Source organism: Lonchura striata, chromosome 1, assembly GCF_050655825.1.
Source record: "Lonchura striata isolate lonStrDom1 chromosome 1, ASM5065582v1, whole genome shotgun sequence".
NCBI classification, from domain to species: domain Eukaryota; kingdom Metazoa; phylum Chordata; class Aves; order Passeriformes; family Estrildidae; genus Lonchura; species Lonchura striata.
In genome coordinates this window covers 61,842,445-61,868,247 of record NC_140703.1, presented here as the reverse complement: position 1 = coordinate 61,868,247, position 25,803 = coordinate 61,842,445, and the positions used below count along the sequence as shown (strand labels likewise).

At 39.0% G+C, this 25,803-nt stretch overlaps 1 protein-coding gene across 18 annotated transcripts in view; it reads left to right on the top strand.

Annotated features, from left to right (window-relative positions):
- ENOX1 (ecto-NOX disulfide-thiol exchanger 1) overlaps positions 1 to 25,803 on the top strand; it is a 355,527-nt gene that overhangs the window by 210,287 nt on the left and 119,437 nt on the right. For 12 of the 18 annotated variants that reach the window (XM_077781387.2, XM_077781383.2, XM_077781384.2 and 9 more), the window contains 2 exons: positions 11,838 to 11,972; positions 12,849 to 12,986. In XM_077781387.2, coding sequence (XP_077637513.1) covers positions 11,963 to 11,972; positions 12,849 to 12,986 — 148 coding nt within the window. In that variant the 5' untranslated portion in view covers positions 11,838 to 11,962. Of the gene's footprint in view, positions 1 to 11,837; positions 11,986 to 12,848; positions 12,987 to 13,301; positions 13,448 to 13,481; positions 14,243 to 25,803 lie in introns of those variants that run through there. The other 6 variants (XM_085577203.1, XM_021530842.3, XM_085577161.1 and 3 more) reach the window with 6 other exon arrangements.

Sequence of the window (25,803 nt, the reverse complement as noted above, 5' to 3'; positions counted from 1 at the left end):
CAACTTTAAAGAAGGAATTGTCTAGCTCAGGCATTTCTGGCCGTGTAATTAAACTAAATACGCCGCTTCCTTGCCCCTAGTCACAGTTGTCCTAAAGAAGATTAACAACATTGAATTTCTACTCAGGCTGAAGTCTTGTTTGTACCTTGAAATATGGACCCTGAAATAACATGACAGTGCACTCCAACTCCATCTAGTGACTCCTCCCAAACTCAATGATACTTCATGGTGTGCCAGTGATGCACTTTGCAGTATCTCCAACCCGCAGGACTCAGGGAGGAGTTCACTATTTTGAAGATGAGGATAGATGAAACCAGGTTTCTGCAGAGTTTACTATGGTGTACAGATATTTGTCTGAAGTAATCTATTAGATGTCATAGAGCATATGCTATCAGAAGATCTTGCATAGAACACTGAGGAGAAAAAAAGATGAAAAGCCTGTTTCCCACGCTATTCCACTGAGCAACTCTATTATGATCTGGCCTTAATTTAAGTGATCTACTATATTTGTGGTTGCACAACATAATCATGTTCCTGGGATTGTTATTTATTTCTGTCATTTATTTTTAGCTACCTCCATTCTCTGCAACTTCTTAAACAAAATATTTCTTAGATTTATTTAAATTGTGTTCTCAAGGACAATTGTAATTCACCTTATCTAACTGAGAAACAGCATGATTACAAACTTTTAGTTTTCTTTTAAGATACCAGTAAACATTTTCTTTTTGTGTCTCATATTTTTCCTGCATCTTATGTGCCCACACTTGCTTTATCACATGCAGGAAATATTTTTATACGCTGGTGCTATGCATGACTATGAAAGGAGCTGTAGATAGAACAAGATGAGATACAGGCTGTAATTTACACCTGACAGAGTGTGAATTTCATTGCAAGTGCTTTTAAAGGAAACTTGCTATTTTCTCCACATTCAGATAAACAGTAATTCCATAGGAAATTATGATAATTGGGTTTTTTTTGTTTGTTTTGTTTATTCCACTCTGCTTTAGTATTGAATTTTATGGGGAAAGAATATTCCTCAACCTAATGCAATCCTGTGTTTTCTGCAGGCCTGGGTCGTGGTCCTGTCATGCTGTACCCACCCTATAATCAGAGAACAACCTGACTAGGCAAGATTAATAAAGTCTAGGATAAAGAAAGTGTAATCACACCACTTCATGGGTGGGGGATGATGGTTTAAATTACTTGCCAAAGGTGTGTTGCAGACATATATGAGGAACAGGAGTCTCCTGGATCCCTGTCAAGTTTCTTTTTCATTTCTAGAGAACTGGAGACCTGTATTTGTTTTGGCTGAATTGCAATTTGGATAGGTTGGAAGACATTTGGAGGCAGAAGGGATCTATTAAGTCTTTCCCACCAAAAGAAATATTAGTAGGCAATTAAAAGAATAACAAATGGGACCCATTCAAAATGCTCCTCTTGCATTCACGTTGCTCTGAGCTTCAGGCAAGAAAGTACATAGAGGTCATTTAACCTTACTATTATATATCAGAAGCTGCTAGGGTCATTCAGGTACTCTTAAATTAAACCATATATTTTAGACAGAAATATAGTGGTCTCACAAAGCATTTTCCATTCAGATCATAAATTCCAAGGACAGGGCTTTGTCCTCTACATGTATCTGCTTTGTACTTCCTGTAGTATCACCTGGATAAACAAGGGCAGTTCATATTCCTTTCAGTTTAATCTCTTGCATCATTGCCGTTATTTTGATTAATTTGATACTGCAGATCTTTAGAGAACAAAGAAACCATTAACAGCACGAGCAGAGATGGTGCCAAAGAGGCCTGGACACTGACCCTGGCACTCTGTTCTCCTCCTGTGTGCCAGAAGAGCACTGTGCTGCTGTAGTGGCCATCCAGTTACACTGGGGAAGCTGATGGAAACTGCTGCACCCCAGAGCCCTCTACATAGGCCGTGTCCTCTGCATATTCAAGGGTTGAGTCAAGATTGACTCCAAGAGAGCTTGGTACATAAATTTTCTGGATGACGATATAAACAAACAAGTCAAAAGCCATGACATACCATATTCGTAGCTACAGGCCAAATGCTTTATTCATAATGTTGCAGTGAAAGTATTAACATTGCATTTGTTTAAAAAGTAACTAGGAGGCCATTTGTGACCCTTATAATACACATGTGGAGCAGTGCTCTGCTGGTTTACACTGGTTATGTTTTGCTTTATATTTTCCAGAGGGTCAATTTGCAAGGATCTTTACTGCTATTTATGAATATAAGTAACTAATTTACCAAAGTTTCACAAGGTGGCTTCATGGCTTCCGCTTCATGGTTAAAGGTTCCGCAAATCTTTTGGTCTTCTTGTTGACTTCAGATTGTTTCTGATTTTATCTTGAAGGCTAGAAATACTGTATTACAGTAAATAAATACATTATTCTTGTTATTACTTTACCAACACAGATAAAGGTAAATTCTCTGCCCTGAAGAGCTTATAATTCAAATTTTAAAAGACAGACAAATGTACAACATTTTGAAAAATGGTGGATGACAGGATTACTAACTACGTGAAAGAGGTGGAAGGGCTGCATGAGGAGAGAGAAGAATGCTACGATCATCATTATTCCTAGTTTTCCAACACAGTGACACCTTAAAAGCCTCAAATGGGATGAAAGCCTGGCTGCACAAGGGGCTATGCAGAAGCCTGCCAAGGGGGTGGTCTCGTCTCTGTGTTTTAGAGCAGTGCTGCCTTGCTGATATTCCTGCCTGGAAGGCACCTGGCTAAAGGCAGCATCAGTACAATTAAACAAAGAATGCCACATTTCCACTAGGTTTTAGCCCTGCCTGAGGGAAAATCAACATAATTTCCTGCCCTGAAGAATTGTAACTGAAATTGAAGAAAAGAAATGTGCATTCAAGAAGACAGTTTCACAGAAAGGGTAGTGGAAGGATTGCTGACTAGGTAAAGGTATGGCAGGACCACCTGGAGGGAAGAAGGGCTTTTAGCATCATTAGATTCACCCTGATCTGCAGCTCTAGCCTTCTCCATCCTGACCCCCTGACAGCTAGTTACAAGGCAGAAGCATCAAAATAATTTTTGTTGCCTGATCATAGTTGAAGCATGCATAGTAGCTGCTGTTTTCCTGATCTGACCTCATGTTAACTGTGGAATTGCTTCTCCCTCAGTGCCCACAGAGTATGTAATAATCCTAAATTTATGTAACTTGCTAGTGATCCCATAAACAACTGTTTAGAAAACAGGCAAAATTCCTGGCTCTGCTTAGCAACTTAATTCAGCCTCTGAGGAAAGCTAATGGGTATGTGGCAGCTCAAAGACCCTGGAAGCTCTGCTTTGTCCAGTGGGAGGTGGAACATACTCATCATTTCCCTCATTTATCTACAGCAAACTACCTCGTAAATCAGAAAGGACAGAGGGAAACTCCCTGTTGCTGTCCTCACTTCTGGTTCAAAAACAGATGCTGTCCCCAAATATGGCAGGAATGATGAAGAAAGCCAGGAGCAACCTTTGCAAGGCTGGTGGGCAGAAACAGGGGACTGTGATAGCCCAGAGGTGTGTGATTTACACTGATCTTCAAACTGTGAATTGCAAGGAGCAAGAAAGTTAAGTGTCTGGTAAAGAAATGGGGCTGGGGAGATGGGATTAATCATTTGGAAGTAGAAAGAAAAGGTCCAGAATGAATTTTCTCTTCAGAGAAAAGCAGATCACAGTTGTAGGAATGTGTTAGAGTGGGCAGCTCCTGCTGTCAAACACTAATAGTTGTATGTTGGCATATTCACTGGGGATGGACAGAAAAATAATCAGAAAGACAACCATCTCTCTCTCTTTAATTTGTATGTATCTATATTTGGGGACATTCTCATGAGCTATTGCAAACTGAGTTGTGCTTTCTGTTGTCCTGCAGCTCACTGTGCCAGAGTTATCAGGCAAAGGACAGGAGTGGAAGCCAAGTCCCTCAGGACTGAGTGTCTTGCTGGGATTCATATGGCATGCAGGTAGCAGAGTGACAACTGAGCTCCCAAGGCACAGTTAGCTCAGCCCAGGTCATCTCATCCCATGGGTGTCTGACAAAACAGATGTTCATATCCAAAACTGCAGCGTAGACTTTCAGCCAGGGGAGTGAGATGTGCACCTCCAAGGTGAGCTTCACTGCCTGGCAAGGGAGGTGTCTGAAACAGGCTGGCAGAAGCACCTGGTTCTCCCTGTTAGCAATGACAACAGTAAGAAAGCTCAAGTATAGATGTCTACATTGGCAGACTTTAGGTGAGGTGAATCCCTGCCTTCCCTAATACAAGAGCAAAGTGTAACAAACAGTAACTTCTTGGCTGTGAAGAGATATTTGGGTGAGAGAATTGTCCATGGCAGATTAAGGCAAGAGATGTGCCTACCTTGCAAGGGGAGTGTGGAGTCGATGGATGAAAACAAAATAATGCAAAGAAAAGCAAGAAGAAGTGTTATGAGGTAAATGGAGAATAGGAGGTATAGTAAGAGGGATGGAAAGATTGCAAGATAAATGAGCCCAGGGAGCACACTGGCAATTTAGATCTTGTAGCTGGAGAAAATATCCTGAGTGTGATGTGCTAAAAGGGGATGGCAGCTTTCAGAGTGAGGACAGATGTAAGCTGATAGAAGAGGTAGTGACTTTTTCTCTTAAGCAAAATTTATCACCAGAAACCTTCAATTAAAACAAACAAAACAAGCCTAAATCTCTTTTCCAGATTTTCACTGAACAGCCATCACTGAGAGAATACTTGATGGTATTGCATAAAATTTTGATCAATATGACTTTAGACTGCTTTAATATTCTGCAAAAAGTGCTCTGCAGATCTCCCTTGCATTTAACAAAGGACACTTAGATGTGTGTCACCTCTTGCCATAATTTGACCCAATGATAAAAGTGTATTTTAAAAATATGAAAATAGTTTGACTGACAGGTTTGGGTTTTTTTTCCCCCCAATGAATGTCTGCCTGAAAAGACAGGCTGCCTTAACTCCAGGAGTTCAATTATACAGACTTTGAAGGAGAAGAAAAATGATAATGAATGCATTTTAGAAACTTCTAAAAAGTTACTTAAAATAGACTTTCCTTACATAATGTTACCATGTGAAATGCAACGGTATCCTGGTCTGCTGGGACTAGGAGACAGCTGTCTGTGTTCCTTTGGAAATTCAATTTGAAGGCACCCCTGCCTCTGGTGGTCTGTGGCAGTCCCTGGGGCTCTGCCACAGACACGGCTTACCTGTCAAGCTGTTCATTTTTTCAGGAGGCAACATGGGAATTATTTCACTTTAGGTTAGCCAGGAAGCTAAAATACTCATTCTGGAAGTGTGTCCTTGTTTGCTTTGGTCTCTTTTCCCCCACTTTTGTCTGAGTTTTTAAAAACACTCAACCAAACAACCCTTTGTATTTCAGCTTGATGTAGGTTTAGTAGGCATGAAGCAAGAATATTGTGTGTGGTACAGTGAGAGAAGATATTTGATAGGTGTAGTGCATTTATATAGGTATTCTCTCAAGCCCAAAAAGATAAGAAAGAGTATGTGAAGTCCATATGACTCCCCCAGGTACTTTATGGCATGAAGAAGGCATTCCAGTGCCTCTCATTTCAGTGTTCTGCCTTTCAATTAAGCTGCTGAAGTGTCTTTGTTCAAAATCTTCTTCGAATGCTTCCCCTTTTGTCTGAAATGCAGTGGTGTGGGATGTCATGTTTCTAAAATAATCACTGGCCTTTAGTAGAAAGTAGTGATTAAAGGCTTGCTATTAAAATACTGCTGTAAATAATTAAAACATTTCAGAATATTTGTTTTTCTTAAATATAAATGAAGGGAAAATGCAGCATTTAAAGAAAGGATTGTCCTAATTTAGTCAGTAAGTCACTGTTCTTTTAAATGGGAAGCAAGTGAGTCACAATTGCAAGCCATCTTGGCAGGGTGAAAAACAGAGATGCAATCATCAATTCACAACAGTGTTTTGTGTTCAAGGAATAATCAGACCTGTTTTTATCAAGGCTCTGCTAGCCAGCAATATGGCTTTTTTTTTTCCTGTTCCAGATGATTTTGGAACTGCATATGCTTTTTCAGTAAGTAAGCTGGACTTCTATAATGCTTTGCTTAATGTGCCTCCAGAATCTGTTATTTATAGGCTTCAGCATAATCAGACTGCAGCTGCTAAAATACACGCAAAACAAAAAGCACATTTGTAACCTGTTAAGGTTTTGCTCTGAGATGCCACTGAAATCTGGGATTTACCATGAAATATTACCGAGTGACCTTTCAAGGAGCATCACCAGAGAATACCTGTTTATCTTGGAGATTTCTGTTTTATTTTTCTTTCTCTGTTGAAATCTTGCAGTGCTCTGCTTTCCAAGGGAATTCTGGCCTTTGTGTGTACCATGTGTTATCTTCAAGACGTGGTGGGACAATGGATTTAAGTAATGCAGCATCTCAAATGAGCAGTTCTTCCAGAAAATATGTTTTGTAAAAATTGACTTTGTTGAATTTAGAGGGAAACTGTTTTATTTTGTTATAACTGTTATATTGTGATTTTTCTCTAAATTGTCTTAATCCTATCAGTATGGACATGATTTATTCATTAACTGTTTTTTCAGTGAAAATTGGTGGAAAGTATCCCTTGCAATCATGGAAAAACCTACATATTTGGTTTACATAGTTAAAAGTGAAATGTCTTAATCCACCAGCACATATTTTATGAGTTTATAAAATGACTATGTAGGTTTTTAGTGGCATAATCTAGAATGAAAAAAGGTGCTTTAAATCATTTATAAGACAAAAAATTGGAAAGGTTACGTGAGTGAACACAAAACCAGAGCTCTTATTTAGGCTCTAGGAGAGCTTATCTTCCCTAGCTTGTGCTTAATGAAGCTGTTTTCTTAAGGAAAGTGCTGGTTCCTGCAGAATTAATCTTTACTTTCAAATGCCTCCTGTAAGAGGGAGTTGTGGCAGAAAAATCCATGTAAACAGGGTGACTCTGGAGATGCTGGAAACCAGCTTGTCTTTGCAGTAGAGCTGCAGGGAGATGAAGCATAGTAGATGCATACGTTAGGATCCCCTCCCAGAAAAAAAGATTTTGTTCCAAAAAAGCCTTGGTACCTGATGTAATTTTTTACTTGCTGTAGTAAATTCATTTTTGCAAATAGTTGCAAGAAATATGTTTTCCTTCAATTTGTTATGAATTTCTGAATTTAGGTGACATTTTCTAGGTGTTAACATACCATTAACCATGGAAAAGAATGCCTCTTCTTGTAACACTGCATATGCAATAATATCAAAAATACTTCTAAAAGCCATCTTTGGAATCAATTGGAGATGCTGTTTTTTTTTTTCATGTAGCCCAGGTAGGGTGGCTGTGGCATAAAAATATAATTTTCATTGTTGCTAGTCCCATTTTTCTTCTTCATTGTAAGATAGTCAGAAAGAAATGAACAGTGACTTACAGCATATCCTTGTCTAGCTTTTCTTTCTATTTTCCCTTCTTTACTGGTATTCCTGTATGCAGCTGGAGAAACAAAAGCACTGTGAAGAATCGGTACAAAACACTTGATATATTTTAGAAGACAGCTGGAGGTAGCCTGATAAATGACCTGTACTTTGGCAGGTCAGGTGGAGTGTGACCAACCTAATGACCACTGTCCTATGAATCACAGTGAATAGTAACAAACACTTTGAAATTGCCATTCTTTTAAGAACAGGAAAACTCATCTAGATATAACAGTTCACAAGATTCCACATTGTTCCTTTCCATCTGTGTTTCCTCAAGAATCAGCACCAATAGCATTTAATGACTTTCTGACTTGTACTCCAAGGTTTCAAAAGGTTGACACCATCAGTTTTTTCCTTGAAGGATTTAATGGTCACAAAAATTAGACAAAGTGCTGAAATGACTTAAGGTCACTCAGCAGGTCGGTGTCAGAGTTGGGCAGAGAACCTCCTCCTTGCATCCCAGGGCTGGCTGCTGACCCGGGCACTCCGCAGAGCCTCGTTACAGTGGTGCATTTAATCAGCTTCACTCCATGTTGTAACTCATTGCGGTGTTATGGATATCTAAAGGGTAGGATTTTAACTTCACAATCTGCTGTTATTGAATTAGTTTTATGTTATGTTAATTTCTTTGTCTCATGGCATTCATTGCCTGTGATAATTGATGCACAATATATAACCGACTTCTGTATTCATTTGGGTAACTGCATTTAATTGCCTGGTATAAAATATGTTCACTAAGTACAATCTGCTATGACTGCTATGACTGAGAAGTGCTCATTGGTATGGACTTGAGGATGCTTTATCTTCCTGACAACCTGTCTGAGGGAAGTCTAAATGTCTCTTGCAATTCACCGTCCAAGGACTGGTCCTTGTATCATGTCTGCAAAGAGACCACCAAAAAAGTATAATGTGAAATCGCTTTACAAAATGCTTGGCATCAAAATTTTGTTCATCAGAAGTTCTCAAATCAGGAAGTTTTTATTAATGTCTCTGCCTCTCCCAAACATCAAGGAATAGCAGAGCCCAGAATATTTTATACATTTTTTCCTGTAAATCAGGATTATGGCTTTATTTGCTTGTGAAGTTACTCCCCTGAAGTAGGGCTACTCCCATGCACAAATGTTTATAAAAACAGATTCTTTTACATATATCTTCAGGTCATTAATGCCCGGAGGAGTATTAGTGAATTGTAAATCAGGAATGCTCTCTAAAGGTGTGATGTCAGTGAAGTGGTGTTGGTTAATGCCTGCTCAGGCTACACAAGATCCCTGCATAAGCTTACACTTTCTTGCCTGTTTAACCAGTAACTGTGATTAAATTTATTATTAAGAAAGCCAGAATCTTTGCTAGTAGATGTATTCCTCATCAAAGTTAGGATTTTGCTTTTTACATGACATTAGAGAGTGGGTTTGTTTGCTTTCCTTGCTTGTTTTATTTCCAGTGTCATGAAGGATATAATAGTGCAGTGTCTGAGCTACACAAAGAAATGCTGAAATTTGCCCAAAGCTGATTTTATTTTAAGCATTAATGAAACCTTCTCTATACAAATTTTCAGAATTAGCTTCTTAAACAAAAGCTAATGTTTAAGTCTAAATCAGGTTTGTAATGCCTGTGAGACTATTTTTGCCATATTATGTTGCTCTGTCTTAACCACTGAGTTGTCACTAGAAGGGATGTTCAAAATTAGTATTTTTCTTTTTAAAAGAAGTAGTTTCTACAGTCTGTGTCCTTCAGGATGGAGCATTAGTTCTGCCTACAGCTTACTGCAAATTATTCAGCATTCATAGGTTCGTTTATGCTTGTTATTCAGCTCTCTTCCACTGACAAAATAGCCTGCAGCAGTTCTTGGTTAGATAGAACTAGTTCCACTTTAGGCTCCTCACGTTCTCTTTTATGGCTTTTCCCCTGGTTCACCCTGCACTGTATCCAGGTACTTTTGATGAAACAGTAGACCTGGTGGTCAGAGAGAAAGCAAAGCTGCCCAGAGCCAGGGTGGGCTACGAGAATGTGTTTTGAGCACAGACTTCCTTGGCATATTGGGCAGACCTGGTGGTACAGTACACCATGAGTTTCACCAGTTCAACCTATTGATTATGTTTTCGTTCATATTTGTGGTGTTATAGTCTTCTTCCTCCACAAGGACTTCAACAAATACTTGTAGATAATTCATCAAAGTAGACCAAAATTTGAAATATGTGAACATATCAGAAGGAAAACACCAAAAAGTCATTCCCAGTAGACTGAGGTTTGATCCTGTATTTCTGGCAGAACTGGGGCAACTGCAGTGTGGGCTTGGGCAGAAGAGTATTAGCGTTCAGCAGCAGAGCTGTCACCTGGTACACACTGCACCAAACAGTAAAACATGGGCAAGGGGGATGGCAGAGAGAGTCCAATACCCATTTTCTTTCTCTTATCCCAGCAATCCATGTCTATCTGAGATGCCTTTGCCCCAAAACCAGGGAGCAGTACCTCCTTCCTCCCCATTAGCTGTGGTGATGCATTATAGCAAGGTATAGAGAGGCATTTCATCACTGTTGGCTTTTAAATGCTCCTTTCTTCATCAAGGCAACAAGGCTACTGGTCAGGGAAAGAGGTGAACTACTCTTATATGGGCTATTCAGCATATATTTGTAAATTGGGATTGATTTGGCAGTGATTCATAAAGAGCAAGGAGGGCTGTACTGTGTAAGAAATAACTTATTGACAAGGAGTAATTCAGCCAGCCCTAACCTCAAAACAGATGTTTGTGGTCAGAAGTTTATAGCCTCAGTGGAAAGGGCTAAGTACAAGTTTAAAGAGCTGAATAGGAGACACCCAGTTTTTAAAAACTTGACATAAATCTTAGCTGCCTTGCCTTATGTTAGTTGCATTCCCTGCAGAAGACTTCCATTCAGTGTTTGTTTGCTGTTTATAGATGTTATTTAAAAGCTAATTTTATGATAAAAATATTTTATGTTATGTATAATGAATAGTGGAGATCAAATAAGAATTGGAATTGCAAATTCAAATATTAAGGGTTGATAACTATTGACTTTTAAGTAGACACACTGTAGATTAGAACAAAATGCTTTTTAGCCCAGTGTATTGGTTATTTGTAAATTACAACATACAAAAAAATGTAGATCATTGTCTGAGCCTGACTCTTACTTTTACAGCCATTGATTTCATCATGTTCCTATGAAATGATATATACAGTGCCATGAAACTTTCTGGCTCATACTTTATGCACATCAAATGAAAAAAAAGAAAAGTGTGGGAGGTACTAAACTAAAATATAGTAATTATGTTAATTATGTCTTTTCTACAGACGAGTCCTTAGGGTCTGCATGTTGGAAACCACCTAATTATGGTCTTTCAAGTAGTTTCTTAAAGTTAGCACAGCTATTCTAGGGCTTAACAATTCACCAAAATTCACCTACACGGTGCTAATAACCTCTCTGAACACTTGCAAGCCTCTGGTCACTTGCTGGCCCCTGGTGCCCAAACCCTGGATCCGTTAGGCTACTGGAAAGCCAAAAAAAATGAACGTGGCCCTCCTTAACCCACAGACCCATGTACCTGGTGCACAAAGTGTAGCTTGGGCTTCTGTATGTGATAATCCTCAGCCTAGTGTTTTCTACCCCTGCTGGAAGTGCTGGAAGCTCACAGACTTTGCTCACACCTCTTACCTGTCACCTATTCTGCCTCCTTTCCGATGAGCGATGCGCTAACGTGGTGAGCCTCCCAAGCAATGACAGCAACAGCAATAAGTTGCCCTTATGTAAAATTCATGGCCTGACAGACACCTGATGAGAGCAATGTGTTTTAGCTAGAAACAGATACCACACTTTTGCTTTGAGCTAAGTAACCTCTGTGAGCCAAGGGTGCAGTGTTAGTTAAGGAGCAGGCATCTTCCTCAGCTTTGTCAGGTTTTCTTTCCACATCTCTGCAGGCTCCTTTCTGTAAGTCACTGCATAGTATTTTCTTTCCTCTTTCCATCTCAGAACAGACTACTATTTCCTTAAAACTTGCAACACCAGTTAATTGTTAACAGTTAAAAAAAAAATCACATTCATCCCTTAATATGTTCTTTCAGCCAATGCCTTCATGCCAAGGAGGCTGTGTAGCTACTGATAAGACCTAATTTGTGAAGAGCTTTTCAGTGGCCTGACAGGTTCATACGTGGTACTGTTTGTTCAGCAGGTGAGGAGCAGTGTTTGCTGGAATGCCTCTACAGAGGCTGTGAAATGTGTGCACAGAGACTGGGGCTGCTGATCCAGAGGGAGCGGGCAGGAGCTTCGAGTGCTTCCCAAAGACGTTGGTCCATTCTTGTGTTCTGACTCTGGCACCTGCTATCTTTTTTCTTTCAGAGCCTAATGAGCTGTGTGAGGGCCCTGTGCTTGGTGATATCCCATCTCAAGATGCTGCTAATACAGTAGCTAATTATTCCTAACTGAAGAAGTCAAACAGAAGAAAAAGGATCCAGGGAAAAGCAATGGCTGCTGGTAAATATCTCAGGTCTGCAAAGGCCGTAAGAAAATAGCTGGAAAGAGCTGATTTCAGGTGTGACTGGGGAGGGGAGAAGCAAAAATGTGTGATCACATCTTGTGTCTGGTGTTTCAGTATCAAGTATATTCAGTTTCCAGTTAAGGTGGCATCCCTTAACTACCCCACCCACCACCCCCCCATCAAAGGAAGATCCATATGTGGGCTCACTCTGTTTTGACCATACTAATGATATTTCTTTTCTGGTTTTAGAAAAAAAAAAAAAGATATTTGCTATAGTGAATGGAATTTATTTGATCTCTTTTTAGTTAGGGAATAAGGTATTCTTAAATCTTTTACAAAATAAAAAATTGCACCTTATGGAAAACTGTTCTTTTTTGGGGTATGTTTGGTTCTCACAGGTTTCAGTCAAGTTCCACAACTATTTATGTATCATTAAGTTCTATCAGAGTGTTGCAGAGCAATTTATTCAGGCTGGGAGAGGCCTCAGATGGTCCCCAATCCAACCTCCTGTTTAAAGCAGGGCCAGAGATAGGGTCAGATCAGCTGTTCACATCATTATGATAAAATGTTGAGTCTTGTAAGGTGCCAGGGATGGTGACTGCATAGCCTGTTCTACTTCTTGACTATCCTCATGGTGAAGTAGTTTTCTCTTTTCTTTGTACCATTTTACATCTGTTGAATGTTTCCAATGACTTTATGCTCTATTATACAATACCAAGAATTATTATCAATAATCTAAAGGTGAATCATAATTAAGAAACAAAATACCCCAAAATAAACAGTGGTTGTGATACCTCATTCTCACTGAAAGATTTGGTTAAAATTTGTGGTGCATAGGCTTTTCTACTTACAGCATGTTTACTTCCTTGCAGCAGCTGATGGTTTGGGAAGTATAGCTATAGATACCACGCAGCTTAACATGTCAGTCACTGATCCCACAGCTTGGGCTACAGCTATGAATAATCTGGGGATGGTTCCAGTAGGACTAGCAGGACAACAGCTTGTGACAGGTAAGATTTTTCTTCTTTAAAAGCATTGCTTGTACCAGTCATGAATTCTTCGTGTCCTTTGAAAAATATATGGAATGTTTTCTGAGTATATTATATTTTTATGTTCTGAAAACATCACCTGTGATTAATATTGCATACTGTGTATTAGTCTCTTCTTGTAGTACGTATGTAATCAATATTATATTTTAACCTTGTAAAAAAAGTAAAATTCTCAGGGGAAATTCAACAGCTAAACTATCAATCTTTATGCTGGGTCAAGATTAGGAGGCAAGTCATGTAAGAGGAACATTTGTTTTTATTTCTCTGTTCAAGCAGGATGTCTTGAGGTTCTGCCAAGGAATACCCTGGGCTGAGAACTCTTGACTGGAGATTTTGGAGTTGTGTTAATTGGGCAGAAAATCATGAAGCCTGTCCAGTTCATATGCTCAGTTGATATTAGTGAAGTGAAGCTTTCCTGTCAGGTGTGTGCTTATTTACTTTCTGACTGGTTCCGTAAAATTTAATGTCAAGAGATTGTTCTTGTTAGACTTTGTCATTTACTTCCTAATCATAGGTTAGGAGGGTGTTGCAAAGGATCACTTATTCTAACACCCATGAAAATAGTATTTTGAAACCAGCAATATTTTACAGATAAGACTGGACATAGCAGACTTTGTTGTCAACAGTAGAGGCCAAATTAGCTGGAAACATTAAAACTTCTTTGCTTCTGTGACGTAGAGAAGAACTGTTTATATATGGGTGGGTGCCCTGTGGACACAAGCCATGTGCTAGGTATATGACAGATTCCCTCTGGAAGCTTCACTGCCACTTCAGCTTAAGAAGAGCTGTGTGATATCTGTAACAGAGCAGCATCCTGTAACAGTCTGCACCTCTCCACATAGACGAGGATGCAGTGAGCCAGGTCATGATGTAAATCACTCTGCTTGCCTCACCAGGGATGCCTGATGATTAATTTTGGCCAAATATGCCCCCTCCTGACAGTGGGAACTGAGTAGAGCTGTGCCAGTTCACAGCTGACGGTCTGGCTCCGAATTACCTGTTTTACAGGCTGGTACACTAAGCTGCAAGAAAGCTGATTTATAACAAATCAGTCTCAAGCAGAGAGCTGAGCTGGTGGAGACTGTGAACTGATTGGTGATCTCTAGCTTTAACCCCATGCTCCTGATTAAAAGAAACAAGCAAAGCCATCCACTCCTTGGGATCCAATTCTTTTCAATGCTTCTGTCAATGACCTGGATGCAGAAGCTGAGTCCACAGTAAGTTTACTGATGATACTAAATAAAAGAGAATCTGTTGATTCTCTAGTGGGTGGATTGGCCTAATAGAGAGTCTGGATAGATTACAGGGCTGGCCAATTACCAACTGTGTGATGTTTAATCAGGACAAATGCCACATTCTGTACCTGGGACTATGTAATCCTGGATGCATGAGTGGACTGGGAGAGAAGAGGCTGGAATGCAACCCTGCCGAAAGAATATGCTGGGTTTTGTTGATTAGAAGCTCAGAATCAGTCAATAATGTGTCCTGGTGGCCAAAAGGATCACATTAGGTGCAATGTAACTAACCACTCAAAAGAAACGTTTATTCCACTTTTCTCAGCTTTGGTGCAGTCTCTCCATGAGAGCTGTGTGCTGTAAGAGTCATATGAAAAATATGAGAGTGATGAGCATTTTCAAGGGAAGGCAATAAAGATGATAAAAAGGACTAGAGGGCAATACTTGTGAGGAGCAACTCTGGATACTAGGTTTGCTCAGCTTAGAGGAGGCTGAGGAGTTGCTGTCTACAACATCCTTATTAAGGTGAGTGCAGAGGGCGATGCTGATCTCTCTGGTGTCTGGTGATAAGATGTGAGGGAATGACTTAAAGCTGCATCAGGGGATGTTCAAATTTGCTATTAAGAAGTTTTTCTCTGTGAGGGTGGTCAAGCACTGGAACAAGCTACTCAGGGATGAGGTCGTGGCCTGTTCAAGAAGTATTTTGACAACACTCTTGGATACATACTATAATTTGTACCGTGTGGAGTTAGGAGCTGATCTTGATCATTGTGAGTCTCTTCTTACTCAGAATATTTAATGATTCTATGTCTTCATGGGGAAACAACTTTTTCCATTTTCCAGTGGGGATTTGCCTGCAGATGTGCTCAACTTGAATGCGATTACCTCCAACATGAAAATAGTCACATGTCAAAATCACCTTCTGCTGCTTTCATTTATAGTCATCTTAGTTGCATATGCTGTGGAAGTTTGCCCTGCCTTTTTGTCATGTTCTATTCTGTCTCTTCAGTTCCTGTGTAAATTTTGTCCTCAGGTGTGCTGTGCAATCCCTACATGGCAGCCTCATCTCAGGTACAGTGCCTTTCCCCACAAGGGAGGATCTCCAGTATCTTATACCATTGACAGCCCCCTGCTGTAATTTCCATAATTATGTGTATCACGTATTGTAAAGATGTTGTACAAGCCAGTTCATGTTTGTTCAACATTTTCAATGTATGGAAGGTGCCATAAGTAATAAATATTAATTACTGAAGTGCTGCCTGATTTCTCTACATGTGCAGAATAACTTCTTTTCTTTCCTTTCCTTTTGTTTTCTTTGTTTTAGACTCCTTTATATTTTCAAGGTAAACAGGTGCTTTGACGCTTCATTATATTTCCCTAAGATTCATAAGTTTTTGACATATTTTCTTTATTGCAGATCCATAATAGCAAAACTTCAGTTTGCCATGGAAATACTGATAGATTTATTTGCTCTAATATATTTACTGTATCCATGTTCAGTGAGGATTTGCATCATTATATTCAACCAAATATCTAACTACTCCCTAGCTATTTCTGGCTTTTTTATTTTTTTGCTATTAATCCTAGTAATGAAGTCAGCTTTGTCAGCAGTCACATACTGTTTTTGCTACTGTTATCTGTTACATTTCCCTGGGATGAAAATGACACAACCATGTCCCAGTTCTATTTGTCTATCTTTAAAATTTTTGTTTTGTTTTGTTTTGTTTGGGTTTATTTTTGTTTGTTTGTTTTGTTTTTGGTTTTTTTGGGGGTTTTTTTGTTTTGTTTGTTTGTTTTTTGTTTGTTTGTTTGTTTGTTTGTTTTTGTTTTTTGTCCTCAGCCCTGTTGATAGCTAGAAAAGCAGTGAGTAGTTTAGGTTAAACTTGGAGATACTGTGACCTTTACATATCCTGCCATAGTCTGAAATGTGGTGTGTGGTATCCACCCGTCTCCTGACACCTCTTAGCCCTCTGGTTTGTCAGTGCTCAAGGGACTTATGCATTCTGACCAGTTCCTGATTGCTGTGCAGGGCATTTTTGTTCTCATATGTATAGAGTCCATATGAACTACTAAGCCTTGTTAGAGGATTCTCAAGACTATTTTCTCCTGAGCAGTTCTTAGCTTCACTGCTGTGTACCCCGCTGGGATGCCTGCCTTGTAATGGTTATACTCCCCAGTTTGCAATCTGTGAAACTCTTGTCTAGCTCAGGAGCTTGCTAAAATGAAGCTTCCACAACATCTGGCCAATACTCTTCTCTCAGCCTGGGATGACAGCTCTCTGATCTTGGTAACTAATCAATTTTAAGCACTACTAACCTTTTAATACCAGTTTAGGTGATATCTGCACTCTGTTTAATTCCTTATCTCCCAGTGCTGTAAAATTGGATTTTTGATCTGGGCAAATGTCAGAACCTTTCATTTATAAAGATGGGTTCCTGTTAATAGTTCAATAATATCTCTCATGTGTCAACATATATTTTGCTTATAACGTATACTTATTCAGAAAATTTACTTTTTCCATGTAGTTGTCTGCTGCATTACATATACACTACTATATGCATTTATAAATTATATATACATAATTAATACAATAAACCATAGTTTAATAAAACATAAGTTAAAGTGTTAAAGATTAATGTGGAATAGTTATGGGTGAAAAGTATTTTCAGTCTAAATTTCCCCTTTCAGCAAGGGGAAAATATATATCCTTTCTTAAAAAAATGTACCTTTTACGCTGAATTTTCTCATGGTTGCTTTTAGCCCAGAGGAAAAAAAGATCTGGAAAAGTTGAAGGAAATCTGTTAAACTGCTTTTGAATTATCCAGGCCTTAAAATTGCTGTTTTCTATGCTTTGACTCTGAGAAAAATGGTCAGGTGAGAGGGGAAGGTTAGTTTGTAGTTCATCTTTTTGTGAACTAAAACCTCTTTTTGCACTCAGCAACTCTGATTCAAGCACATCTTTCAAGTGCATTCAAGTCTGCTTTTTTTTTTAGATTTTAGGACTAGAAGAAATACTCAGTGACCTAAGCCAACTGAGAATGTTTTATTTTGCTTTTGCACTGGTACTTTTTAAAGGCAATTTTGACATTCCTAGATTCAGAGTTCTTGCACTTTCATTTATTTCAGCAAATGCCATCAGGTAACCTGTTTTCTAAGGGAAGATATCATGCTGAGAAAATTATTTATTTCTTGGTTCAGTTCAGTTCTCCTTTCACTAATTAACCAGTGCTCTGAGAAACAGGAAGCAATTCTGAGGCACTTTCCTCCAGATGACCTGAACATTTGTGAGTCAAAAAATAGTGTATGTCAGAAAGTTCTCTAGCACAAATGAGCCTGAATAGTGGTACACAAGTGGTAATTCATTTAGTCTTTATGTTAAGCTCATGCCCTGTGACACATATTTGTGCTCTTACAGAGTAAAATAACAAACCACAAGGGCAGACATCCAAGATGAAAGTTATAGGTCTGCCTGGAAGTCAAGGGTATGTCTGAAAACTGATGCCTTCTGCTTATTTACAGAATAATTATTAAGACATGTTGTTCCACAAGAGTCTGGCCAATATGCCTCAGCCTCAAGATACTGAAATTTTCGGTGACACACAGTTTTTGTTTTTGTTTTTCTGAAGATTGTCTTTGACCACTTTTATAAAGTCCTAGTGAAATCAGAGACTAGGAACATTTGAAGCCTAACCTCTTGCTTACCAAAAGATATAGAAAAGAACACCATTTTTTGTGGTTTTAAACATGTGTTTTTTAGACACTAGAAGTTCTGAAATATTAGGCACTTACATCAACCTTTGTGTTTTTCCATTTGTCTCTGCTTTTCCCACACACTTGTCTTTTGACCTGATTTCAGTGAAACATAGGAGCTGTCAGTTCCAATCAGGTCATCTCGCTCAGAATTGTGCTTTTGACAGTGTTGGGTTCCAGATACTTCAAGGGAGAGATCCACAAGGCAAGTCAGTGCTGGAATGTTGCTCTCTCCGATGCACTCTCTTCTTGATCATTAATAAATAGAATGAGGTTCCCCAAACTAGAAGTTATCTATCCAACTCAAGTCAAAACTCACAAAAACTTAATTTTTGAAGCAATACCCACTACAGTAAATAGTTGCAATCCTGAAACTGCAACCCCAGATGTATTTTTTGATGACAGAAAGATTTGTGAAATTTTGATCTAGAGACTCCTGAATCTCAAGACACAGGGTTTAATGTCCTTCCCAGAATTTTATTAGCTTGAGGCCTAAAAGTGTTTGGAGTCATAATATTCAGGCTCTTTTTCTTCAAAATTAAGACTGTAACTACAGACAATCACTATATTCAGATTCCAGGCATGCTTTATTAATTATTGTTCACTGCAGGTCATCATATGCTGACTAAATTGTAAACATATTCCTCGCTGTTCTGGTTGTGTACCATTTTTGTACCGTTAATGAAGAAAAATCAAATCAAGTAGATAGATTTTATTATATTCAGCATCTCCCCAAAGGAAGGCTGTACAGGGCTGAAGATTTTAGGAAGTCAGCTGGCCGGAGGATTTTCCCAACTCTCATGTATATATCTCTTCTATGGTCTCCCCAACGCTGAAGGCTTAGAGCCACTGGTAGCCATCTGGTAGTCTCATTTCACTCTACCCCTGCTACCCTGTTACCTATTAAAGCTTACTTTTTCTACAATCCATTGCTTAGGCACTAATCCAATGTGCTGATGAATCCATAACTCAAAACATCCAAGAGAATGCCTAGCAAAACACGGCTTCCTTTTCTGTAATTAACACTTAACTCCTGCTATCTCATTATAGTCTATCCACAAAAATTTTGAAATGAGTCACTTGTATAACGAGCTGAAGATAGTCACTTTTCAAAGGAAAAAAATGCTTGAGGATCTAAAATTTGTGACTGAATTTTAGCAATCTGCAGATGTAAGCTTTGGTGTGCACAGGCAGCTGTTTGAGGCACTCCAGGAGCTCAGGTTCCCCCGCCTGTGAAAGCTGTAGACCAGAAGAGCTGAAGAGTTCAGCAGCCCCATGGCACAGTTGTATTCAGTGTCTTTACCTTGTTCTGAATGCTGCACTGGCTTGACTTCTGGCAGTAAAAAAAGATATCAAAAGTCTTAATAAAATCTACACCTTTCTGTAGATTTTACAACCCTCTCAAGGTTACAAGGTATCTTCAGAAGGCATCTTTTCGTCTCTTATGGCTTCCCAACCTGCTTTATATGTTGTGTTTTGTTAACAAGTCAGCCTATGATGCAAAAGAAATGTAGTAAGATATGATCTGAAAAACCCCAAAATTCTTAATTTTATTTTAGTTCCTTTCTATCTTATCATCTTCCCTGTAGAAACATTTTAGTCAAGAGGAAAAGATATACCATTCAAATTATCTGAATGACCCATCAGAATAATTACATTTGTATGAAAAATACTCTTAAGGATTAGTGTTGCACTTATACCTAGATAAAACTACGTAATTTTTATTACCAAGACACAGGAGAACACCATGGGTGAGAGAGAATAGGTACTATGGGAATCCCAGTATGTAGAGCCACTGGGAACATATCTAAAGTATTATGTACTAGTGTAACAAGTAGGTTTTTTTCATTGACCTGAAAAGTGCCTGCAGAGTTAATCGCACATTCTATCGTGTGAGTGTTACTCAAGGAGACTTCACTCCAGGGGACATTAAAGTGCTAGGAACAAACACAGTCAGTTTACAACAGAAAAAGGAGAGAAAGATTTGACAGCCAGAGGAAATGTGGTAGAAACTCTTGAGTGCCTTTTGACACGCTATCAGGGTTAAGTGTGCATCTTAGGTCATTCAAGTACCTCCTCTATATTAGACCTTAATTGAGGCCAGGGATGAAGATAATGATTAAAATCTGCTCGGTGCTTGAAGATAAATAGTAGTTTTTAACATGGTATGAAGGGCTGAATATCCCAAGTAAACAAGTTGAGAGGTGAGCAGGACCACATAGAGGAAAGTGCTAAGTGCAAAGCTTGTGTTGAATGCGGAGTGAAGGTTTATTTAGGAATATAGTATCCCCTTTTCTGCTGTTATACTTCTATCCAAGCCAGTTAACAGTTTAGGAAAAAGAGTGATTACTATTTGGCATACTCTTCTTAATGGTCTCAAAATACTGGAGTAAATTTATGATGCAAGCCATATTGTTTGGATGTTTTGGCATTTTGTTTTAGAGGGATTTTTTTTTTAATTCCTGGCTGTTGGTAATTATACCACTAACAATCTGTTTGGCATGTTCTTATTTGATGTTACAGTAAAGTAACATGAGGAAGTATTTTATTTTTGCAGAAGTTTTCCCTGTCTTTTATCTTGCTTTGGAAAGCCTCCATTCCTATTATTTTCCATGTGTTTGTTTATTCTAGACCAGAAAGCCCATGAGTAACTATGAGCATCCCACTGCATAAAGTAAGCCAAGAGGCTGTTTGGAATCATTTGCTACTGACTGTTTACTTCTGTTGGAGTATAGCTATGTCTGCAGCTCTTTCCCTTCCAAGGATCCCAGGTTCTTTGGCCAACACAGGGAGCCCAGTGTAACCTGGGTGACATACAGTTTGCTGATGGAAAAATTGAGTTATTGTGGATAGAAATCAATAGAAAAAGCAGATTGACCATTTTAACTAATCAAAGGAAAGGTGTGAATACCAGGTTGCATAAATTCAGGGATGAAAAAGGCCGGTTAATGGCAGGTTGCTTGAAAGTGAGCTGCTGAGCACAGTCATGGTGTCTAGGTGGCAAAGGGAAGGCAATGCTACTTGAAGCCCTTAGGTCAAAGCTGTTTACAGGTTCTGTAGATGGTCTACAGGGGATGGACACAGCAGTCCCAAGAGGACTGTTACCTCAGCCCATGCTGAGTGCTCTCAGGAGGGTGCAGATGGCATCACCTGGGGCAGTCCCAGAGAAAAACTCCTTGAGAGGGGTAGAATTGAATATGAATGGATCACAAGACAGCCACCCCAAATCAAGGCTATAAAATCCTTTGTTCTTCCCTAGTCAGGCTCTCTCTTTGTTTGCACAGGTTAGGTTGATGCTTAGAGCTTGGCCCCTGGAGAGGAAGCATGAGAAGTTTAATTTCTATGTTTTAGCATAAAGAGAAGAATATAAGCATAGTTTTATTTCCTTTCTGCCACCTGTGCTTCAAATGCCCTTTGCTTATAGCATGAGAACTGGGTCTCACAAAGAGCATGAACATGCACATTCTGTTCAAGGCAGGAGTCTCTGTGAAATATGAGCAGAACTGATCAGTGTGGAAAAATGTCTTTTGATGGTCTGCACTGAAGAAGAAAGTTGGGATTCACTTAGCCTAATCCCTGGGCATGTGAGGGAGTTTGTAACAGAATATTTCATTAATGTTGTCTTTGGTCAGATAAAGAATGGATTTGCCACACCTTCCCGTGCTCCTGTGGTGACAAATGATGTTCATGACAGCAGCTCTGAGTAATGTCTCTGTAATGGGAAGCAGCTGGCCACTGGAGTAGTTCTGTTAGTGGACATGGAGGTGAAAGATAATTAAGCTTAATACATACAATATGCTCCGACATGCTGTAGTATAGATTTAGATTGTATTCTGCCCAAATATAAAAGATATTCTGTTAGTGTAGCCTCAGAAAATTAATAGCTCTATTCATGAACAAGAACAGCTTTGTCTGTCTTTCCCTTTTTTGCACATTTCTTATTCCAATTATTCTTTTCCTAAAAAAATTATTTTCTTGGCTCTAGCAGATTTTCCTTTATAGGTAATCTCCTTCTCCTGACCATAATGCCTATGTTATTTAGTAATTATTGGTTATTTCCATTCAGGAAAGGCTTAGTGATACGGAGCTCTAGTAAGTTAAACAATGCCTGAATCCTTAAGAGTCAATCCTGGCCCAAATTGCATGTGGTCTATTTTCTTTCACTTAGATAAATCAGGTAGGTAAGGGACTGCATGGAAACAATGGGATTAATACTGATTGGCATGAAAAGTAGCACTGATTATGGAGCTTCCTGTCTGTTATGTAGATTTTTATAGGAATCTTGGCATAGCAGTAATATGGTGCTAAGTGAAAAAGCAGTTTTAACTCCTTTTATCTGATATTCTGAGTCAGGCACTGAAGAACAGGAAAACTGTTGTGCACATTAGAAACAGGCAGACAATTCCTACCTTCTCTTCCTCTTTGACTATATGTGTGCTGTGATATTTAGAGGATTTGGAGAAGGGAAAGGAGAGAGCTTTGGCAGCATTTAGAGAAGACAGCGCTGTGGGAAAAGGTGCAGATGTGCTTTATGTCACCGTTTTTGTAAAGACCTAGTAACACAAGCTGTGTTTCAGAAAAGACTTGTCCAGATTGCACTGGAGGGAGAGGGCAAGTTGTATGCTTGTCCAACACTTTTTCTTCTTTCTGACACAATTGTATTTCAAGTGGTTCATTTCCCTAGAAACAAATATGGAATATTATAACTGACTTCAGTGTTAAAGTTTTACCTTATTTTGAGCTGCATCTGTCAAATGTATTTATCTCTTCTGTTGGAAATCTCTTTCAGGTCTTGATCTATACTTGGACTTGCATGACTTAGACCTTTCCAAGAATACTCACTGAAACCTTATTTTCTGGCACCTTTTGGTAACAGTTTTGGCACTTTAATTAAGCATGCTTAATTGAAACATTTTTTGTGACATTGCAAATTATCCTAAACTTTATCTGCTATAATAGGCGGTACCATACATTAAGTATTCATTAAAATAGCAATAAATTCACCAAAACAAGAGGACAAGAAAAAGTGATTAGATTTTGTTGTCTGTTAATTCACACTAAATGTGTATAAATCCAAACACAGTGCTGCTGTCCTTTAATGTAATAAATGTCACGGCATCATTTTCTTTCTGCATTGTGTTTTTAATACCTCTGTGACCTCCTTGGTCTTGGGCAAAGGCTGTGGGTTGTGGACAGAGAGAGCTCAGAAGCTGCACCTGGATTTCAGGGCTATGTACATGTAGCAGGGTTTGGGAGGAATCTGCAGCTGAGAAGCTGAGTAGCTGGTTTTAATGAACTGCTTATTATAAATATTGTGGGTCCCTTTGTGTTATAAGCCAAAGTTTAGTATATGAAAAAAAAATCAAGTTCAAGTTTTTTCTCGGTATTCACCACCTTCTGTAAAGCAAGATTTCTCTTCCAGTTTTTCCTACATATGTTGCCTTTTAACTTTGTGTCCTTTTGTTCTGGTCTGTCTAATTACCTCAAGTAGATAATCAAGCTTGATTTTATAATAAACTATAGCTGGCTCAGGCTTGTCATGACTGATTTGTTGACTCCCAAGACTAAAGACTTTCAGCCTCAAGACTAAGATAATTTCTGGCTGCAATTCAGGGTATTAATTCTGAACTTTAAAATCTAAATATGTTTTGGAACACGTGTCCTGTGTTTTCCCTTCAAAAAGAGAAAACTGACTGCGTTTCTGTTGGGGTTTTGTTTTTTTTTGGGGGGGTGGTGTTTTGGTTTTTTTTTTTTTGTTGTTGGTTTTTTTTTTTTTTTTTTGGTGGTGATGTTTGAGTGGAATTCAAACAGGAATTAAGATAAAACAACACCAAATTATCTGATTCTGCAGAAGCAGGCTTGTAAGTAACCATCATTACAAAAATTGAAGGTAAGGGGACTATTATATATTAATAGAAGTTACTAGTAGAGGACCTTCCAAGCAAACATATATCTCCATCAAGGATCCCAGCACATACTTCCCTATAACTTCAGCACCACCTGATGGGGTGGCGTGTGTCTCTACACATGTGCATGCCTTCAAAATGTAAAGTTGCAATGCTAAGGAAACCGATGATAGCTAATGACTTATATACACCATTTGGTGTCCCCTAGGGACTGCCTTTCTTCTGTTGTTTTACTTCAGCAACTGAGCTCATCAGGGACATGAAAGCTAGCCATCCTTCCAACTCTTCATACAGGGATTTGAGGCCCTGAGTTCTCCATGGAAGGCTTTTTACCGCAGCTCTTTTAGGACAGAGTTGTGTTCCTACCTCTGCTTTCTCATTCTCCCAGTCTTTGTTTTTCCATCAGCAAAGCAGTGTCATAGATTTGAATGCAATCTCTGTAATGCTACAGATGCCTGCTAATGGCCAGGAAGGTCTCAGCTTCCTCAAGTGTAAAAGAGGGATTCCATTATTCTAAGGATCATGTAACAGAAACATTGTCACACATTTGCATGTTCTAGCCACTCTTCCCGGGTACTGTCATTCTCCCTTCTGAGTGCTAACAGGCATCATGTTATGGATCTAGTGGCATTTCTTCAGAGTTTTCTTGTTAGAATTCAAAGATGGTTTAGGGGTTTATATATTTCCTAGGTTGTTTGACTTATTCTCATTCAATTATTTCACATTTTTCAATGCAGAATAGCATCTGGCCTCTGTGGGCCATGTTGCGTGAGAACTGCATCTTGCTAGACGGGATTACATGACCTATTATTTGTTGTGCTTCCAAGATTTGTTTCATCTATAGCCTTGAGATACTCTGTTTAATGCCTCATCCACATATGTGTATAGTAAGCGTGAACTAAAGATGTCCTCTGGCAGACCTTTTTTTATTTCTCACCATATTTTTATGATCAAAAGATGACAATATCTCATAGTTTTCTTTTACAGTTCTGTTATAGATTGAAAATATCAAGAAAGTATACAATACTGGATGGCTGCATAAAAATAGAGTTACAGGTCTGCAAGTTCTTCGTGCTCTGCAAACTGATTTTGGCATTTGAAGGGTAACAAACCTGTTTTTTGCTCTGGCGTCAGTAAAAGACAGTAGTAAGATGCTGTTGGGCAAATATTTTGTTAGAGCATTGATTGTTCCCCCTGGAGTTTCAGAGATGAACATGGAGAAGAGAGTGATCCTAGAGTGAGGTGTAGAGAGCCACTCCATCAACAATACAGACCAGAATAGGACCCACTTTCCCTATTCCATTTGTAGAGGTTTGCAGAGCCAGCAGGAATAAGAGGTTGTAAATTTTTCTTTCTTGTGTTAGCAAAATAAAGAAAAATTAACTGACCATAAGAGACCAGGCTTCCTCTGTCTTTTAGATTAGAAAACGTGTGCAAAAAGAAAACAAAAAAAGTTGTTTCCATCACATCTAATTAACCCCTTCATTTAAAGCCCAGGTTCAATCACAGCCTGTGTTGCTTTGACCTCAGAGACTGTGCCAATAGCAAACCAACCTTTGTGAGTGCAAAGATGAGGAAAAGAGAGAGGCAGGGTCACAGCAGACTCCTCTAACACAGATTTGCTCACAGAGCAAAGAAGTGAGTGGTGTGCATTTCTAGGAGCAGACACTACCCCTGCCTGCCTTTCATACAAACTAAGATTTGTGTATAAAGCTCATATTGCTTCTTGGATCAACTCATGTAGCTAGAAAAATATGCACCAGCCCTCTGTTTGTCTGAGCAACCAAGGGACTGAAACTTTAATTATAGCAGACAGTAGAAAGGTGGAAATCACAAGAAGGAGTAGTTTTTTGCAGTACACTATAATTTTCCCCCCTTTATTAATCT